Here is a 6,182-nt window from a genome sequence, read left to right as displayed (position 1 = left end):
TTTTTTAAAATGGAATGTCAGAAGTGATTATGGCTCATTAAGGGGGGTTGTGTCTATGTTTACACAATCAAAAGTCGCACTTAAGCTTCCACAGGTTGTCAGTGTGATTTATAGGTTACATTACAAAAAAGTAAAGGACAGAGTGATTGGCAATGACTGAAAAAAAAAAAGAAATTCACACTTTGGGGATGTGAGACCAGTGACATGTTTGACACATGAAAAGGCAATGCAATTTGTTAGACAAATAAAGGAAAACATGAACAGTGAGGCAGTATTCAGGTAGCGAAGAGGAGAAAGAGCAACTGTTGACCTGTGCAGAACTGTGGGATCACTTTCTGTTTGCTGGTCTGTGTAACAGTGGCAGTGTTTGCATGTGGGAAGTAGGTGAGGGATCACAGTGCCTTTACAACCGGGGTGGGGTCTGGGAGGTGGTATTCACTACATACTGAAGATAGGAAATAAAAAACATTTATAAAAAAAAGAAAAATGATTCTGTTAAGATTTTTTTACTGTTCTTTTTTCCTAATTTATGGAGACAGAGCACTTAACATGATGATGGAGCTGATCATTTAAACTCTAATCTAAAGATCACTGATAACTCAAATAAATAAGTAGAGGGAGCATGCAGTTGTTTTATTTAAACACTAAATATAACTGCAATTATTAGTAACGTGAATAACAGAACCCTGAGACAATGTAATATTTATTTATGCAAAAATAAAAACACATACTGATCAAGCCGGTGGTGGTTTTACTGAGGATCAAGTCTGAATTAAATACAGTGGAACCTTGGTTTTCGTGATGAATCCGTTCGACAAAGTCAGATGAAAACTGAATCATATGAGAACTGAAGCGATATTTCCCATAAGAAATAATGTAAATCCAATTAATCCGTTCCAGACACCCAACAATATTAACAAAAAATGCATTTTATAGAGAATAACTATATTTTTACATACAGAAAACAATGAGAAATAAATATAAATGACTAATGAAATGGATAAATGAACATTTAACATCACCTTTACCTTTATTCAAGATTCTTGTTGGCGTATGGAAGACGGCGAGGAGGGGAGAGGGAGGAGGAGAGGTTATTGTTTGGAAGGGAAATCCCCCTCCATAAGGACTTCATGTATCAAGGCCCAATCTGGGGTTACTTCCCTTCACTCATTTCTAATGTAAAATGAGTGGCCGAGTCACGTGGGCAGGCAGACGGGTTTGGTACGGACTAATGACGCTGAACCGACCAATCAACTGTACAAAAACCGAGCAGACGTACGAAAACTGGGACAAAATTTCGACGAAATACAGTCGTTGAAAACTGAATCGTACGAAAAGTAGGGCATACAAAAACCGAGGTTCCACTGTAAATGTAACAGAGGAATCAGATGTAATAGTCCCTCACACTAATAACATGTGTAGGGGTCTTTTAATGTGTGTATCAGACAGCAGAGTGCAGGGGGGTTCCTGTGGTGTGATTTGGGGAAGGCGAGTGATCAGAGGAGGAGGACTGGGAGTGGGAGTGGGAATAGGCCTCTTTTTGCAGTTCCTCTACCTTCCTCTGCAGTTCTGCTTTCAGAATCAGCAGTTCCTTCAGAGTCTGGTGCACCGGCACCTGAAACACATGAATACATATTATTTATACAGAAATGATCAAAACCACAGATTATGAACTGCCTATCTGTGGTCCCATTTTAGAAGGGTGTCTCCTACTGTCAGTAGCTGCTGCTAAACATTTCAACACTTGACCACGACTCCAGGTGTATTGTCCTTGAGCCAGGCTTCTTTTACACCCTGAGAGGATGAGCTGAAGTGAAGCTTCGCAATGAACCTGAACACAATGGCCATTTTGGGACCTCTCATATCCATTTATTTAGATTTTGGGGAGATGTGTTTAAACCAAAACCACCACATCCATGCTGTACCTGGACCTATGTTCATACATGCCAAACTTCTACATCACTGCTTTAAATAGTTCATTACCCCCCACAGAGGCAGTGTACCTGTGGTCTCATGCGCGGGTTCCAGCGAGCATAGTAGCTGGTCCACAGCTCCAGGTGTCTGGAGGAAACCAGCGGATACAGAACATGGTGTTCATAGTCCACATAGAAAGGGTTGGTGAAGTCCTCAGGCTGGCTGGTAGGGGGACAACACCAAGCTGTCAGAAAACCACTCCTTTCATTCATTCTGCTCATATCAATGACGGAGCAAGCTTACCTGTTAATGTAGGACCACAGGGACACAGTCTGGGTCTGCACCTCCTGCACAAGGCAAAAGAATCTTAATTTGACAGGGCTCTTCTCATCCATGAGCCCTTGTTACCAGAGGAATGTATGCAGTATGTACCTTGGCTGCCCTCTCCTTCTCACTGTTATAGAGGAATGTACCAAACAGACAACTGTAGAGGTGGTCCAGCATTGTGATCAAGAACAGTTCATTGAACTCAAAGGCTGCTGGGAACTGCAGTCAGAGAAAGAGAAGTGATTATGGGTGGAGTGGCAGCTCATGTACACATGAGTAGTCTCATCCTGATGAGCATATGATACAGTACATATTTTTTAGCATGCTGCTTCATGATAATGAGCAATCAAGCCTTTATTCAGGCCTGATCATGAAACTTTTTGCATCAAGGTTTATAAAGCCCGGTGAAAAATTCTGACCTGTCGAGTCATCTGCCAAACACAGTCGATAAACTGGACGAAGAGAGGGGAGCGCTCTGAATTAGCATGGTTCTCATCACCATGACCCACACGCTAAAAGAGAAAAAAAAATTTCAACAAACATCAGTTTTGAACGTAACATCAGGTCTTCATAATTCTGCAACTACTGCTCAACATAAAGACAGTGGGATGTGTATAAGAGTGATTGTAACAGACTGCAATCTGTTTTGAGTAACAACCAACTCTATATTACATTAAAGTCACTTCCATAAAAACATCAGGTAGATTGTAGCACTGGTTCATGCTTCATACAAACAAACCTTAAAATAAATTTGGACACATTAATGCAGAAGTAACTGCATGCAAAACACAGTGATCTACATTATAAATGTGTTTAGCAGTCTAGTATATGAATGTGGCTTTGTAAATGTAGTTTTGCCATACAAGCGGACTCATGAATGATGCCAGTAAATTCCTTAAGGTGGCCCTGAAAGCTTGTCATCACAAAGGGTGTAGTTCTCAAAAAGCTTGAGAACACTGGTATACACATGTGGACAAAACTGTTGGTACCCTTCATTAAAGAAAGAGAAGATCACAATGGTCAATGAAATAACGTGAAACTGACAAAAGTAATAAATAAATAAATAAAAATTTACTGAAAATTAACTAATGAAAATGAGACATTGCTTTTCTACTATCTACTACAGAATCCAGCTACAAACACGTAGGAACACCTCTGAATATAATGTAGTCCAGTACAACATCACTTTTAACTATGACCTTAATAGTAAACATTTTATACATTTATGACAATTTTACCAAAAACTGAAACATTTTGAGCTTCATGAACACACATGTTAAGGCAGAAGTGTTGCACTGAATTGCATACAATTGTGGAGGTGTACCTAATAAAGTGGCTGGTGAGTGTAACTGTTTGCTATTACTTTAAGCACATTGTGTCTGTCTATAACGGTCAAAGGTCAAAGTGTTTATTTGTCATATGCACAGTTAGGAAACATGTTTCCCTGTACAATGAAATTCTTAATTTGCCGTCCACATGAATGCCACAAAATACAAGTGAAAGATGAGCAATAAAACAAATCTAAATAGGCAGTAACACAAATCTAAGGCACTTTAAAGCAGCAAGTGAAGGAAGCACAATAAAAATACAACAAGAACACAATATAACATATAGAGAATATATGCTACGTGGGAGCCGTGAAGTGCAAATATTCAGCAGTGAATGTGCAATTATGCAAAATGAGTGTGTAAACAGTACAGGTGGAATTACATGTGGTTAGGAGTCTGATAGCAGTCGGAAAGAAAGAGTTGTCCTGTATTTCATAACTGTGATCTAGATAAAAATCATTACAAAGGGATTTACATCCTTTTGTTTGAAATTATATTCATTTCATCAAAATAGGTTGTGATTATTTAGAATGCTCTTACAATGTTTTTATTTTACCAAATTGGTAGCAAAAAAAAAGAAATGATCAAGAGAAGGATCAGAACTCCCAGTTCCTTACCGCCGCAAACTTGTGTCCAAAACTAATCCACTCCTTCTCCACCAGAACCTGTACACACAAGCACACACACACACAAACATTATAACATATTACAGATGAAGACTACAGAATAAAGCTGATAAAGACGTAGTGGTCTGTGGACCTGGAATCCATGGAGTGTGCGGTAGTAGCTGTCCAGCATCAGCATGGCCAGAGAGGTGAGCTGAGCAGTTCTGTCCCAGCCGTCACTGCAGTGAACCACCACCGATGTCTTTCCAGACTCCAGCTTATCAGCTATCTTTGCTGCTCCGGCTAATAACAGCTACACACATTTCCAGTAAAATAATTTATACACCCTCTGCAGTTAATAATTAACTTAGATATTTTTATAAATTGTAAACAAACTAGACAACCAATGTACTATAGTGGTAGAACAACAACTATTATTCTTCATTGCGTTTTTTTATGTGTTATTTACCCTTATGTACTCCAACCAGTGTGTCTGGTCTATAGATGAGTGCCAGTGATCTTCATCTATGGTGGGATAAACTACATCCTTCATCTTCCTCAGAGACTCCCTCATTACATGGATGTTGGGAATTTCCAGGAAGTTCAGCTCCACGTTAGGATAGAAAGTTTCACTCTCATAACCTCCATCCTTTGCCTGCATGTTGCAGAGGTGGAAAAATTAAAACGCAGAGAAAACAGTCTGAATCAACATGTAATTAAAAGAGAGGGACAAATACAGTGAAAATGCATGTACCTTTCCTTTTAAACATGCATGTGTGTACCTTGTTAGTGACTGCCACACTACCCTGCCGGGCATCAAAGACAGTGAGCTTATGGGACTGGGCGTTGGCATCCATGATGATCTGCAGCAAGCGTTCATCCTCTTTACAGCGACATTCTGAAGGTCCAACTAAAGGCTGGCTGCAGCGTACAATGGTGGCCTGAGACTCTGGGTGAATCCAAGACAAGACCTGCAAGAAAAGCAGGACAACTTAAGGACAAGGAGAATTCTCCACTGCCCTCCAAACTATTCATAACACATCAGTGAGCCATCCCACCACACTGGGTTATAAGTTCCTTCATTACCATGAACTACTACCATCCTACCATCATTGTGTCACAAATACTCAACAGAACACCAAATGTGCACTATTAGTAAACACCAAAAACACTATTCACCTGTTTTTGAGTAATGTTTGTCAAAAATTACAGTGAAAAAAATAAAGCACTGAAACCAAAATTGTTTATTTATAAGAAGGATGTCCTGATTCAGTTTTTTTTGGCCCAGATATCGATTTGATTATTTTAATATTAAGTATTTGCTGATACAATTCTCATCTGATATTTATCTACAGTAAATGTTTATTAAATATCTCATTAATTGAGAATGAAATTAATCTGGGACACTGTATTTTTCAGGAGCTTCTTGATCAGGTCCTGGTTCCAAAATATTAAGTTTATTATCTTTAATTATTGATACGAATAAAAGAATAACTGGGAGCTGGACAACACACTCAGATTTACAGATTCATTACAGGGCAGATACTAACTACTGTGTCGTATCTGTATGTGGACACACTTTGTGTCCCCTGTCCAATTCAGATATACTTGGTTGACAATTTAATAATTCTGCATTAACAGGTAGCGGCTGTCATAGCACCACTGGACAATATTATAAAACTTACCATGTCTGCACTGAAAGCATAGCAGGGGCAGAGCATGCAAATCAATAGAGGGTCGTGCTTCTGTCTATACCAGGCATGTGTTCACTTGTGCAGGGGAAGCACTTGGTTCAAAGTTCAAGTTCAAGGTCTAAGTGTTTATTTGTCATATGCACAGTTAGGAAACGTGTTTTCCTGTACAATGAAATTCTTACTTTGCCGTCCACATGAATGCCACAAAATACAAATGAAATATAAAGTAGATAAATAAGTAGCACAAAATCTAAGGCACTTTAAGCAGCAACAAATGCAGCAATATAATAAAAAAATATATAAGAATATAATAA

At 38.9% G+C, this 6,182-nt stretch overlaps 1 protein-coding gene across 7 annotated transcripts in view; it reads right to left on the bottom strand.

The window, feature by feature from the left end:
- Positions 1–951: 951 nt before the first annotated feature.
- mtmr1a (myotubularin related protein 1a) overlaps positions 952–6,182 on the bottom strand; it is a 24,607-nt gene continuing 19,376 nt past the window's right edge. For all 7 annotated transcript variants that reach the window (XM_020594939.1, XM_020594932.1, XM_020594933.1 and 4 more), the window contains 9 exons: positions 4,957–5,145; positions 4,644–4,829; positions 4,329–4,487; positions 4,187–4,234; positions 2,661–2,753; positions 2,347–2,460; positions 2,218–2,261; positions 2,004–2,136; positions 952–1,615 (listed from right to left, as the gene is read on the bottom strand). In XM_020594939.1, coding sequence (XP_020450595.1) covers positions 1,442–1,615; positions 2,004–2,136; positions 2,218–2,261; positions 2,347–2,460; positions 2,661–2,753; positions 4,187–4,234; positions 4,329–4,487; positions 4,644–4,829; positions 4,957–5,145 — 1,140 coding nt within the window. In that variant the 3' untranslated portion in view covers positions 952–1,441. The remainder of the gene's footprint in view (positions 1,616–2,003; positions 2,137–2,217; positions 2,262–2,346; positions 2,461–2,660; positions 2,754–4,186; positions 4,235–4,328; positions 4,488–4,643; positions 4,830–4,956; positions 5,146–6,182) is intronic.

Source organism: Monopterus albus, unplaced genomic scaffold, assembly GCF_001952655.1.
Source record: "Monopterus albus unplaced genomic scaffold, M_albus_1.0 scaffold25.1, whole genome shotgun sequence".
Classification (NCBI taxonomy): Eukaryota; Metazoa; Chordata; class Actinopteri; order Synbranchiformes; family Synbranchidae; genus Monopterus; species Monopterus albus.
Note: the sequence above shows the minus strand (reverse complement) of the source record. Positions and strands in the feature narration are given on the sequence as shown.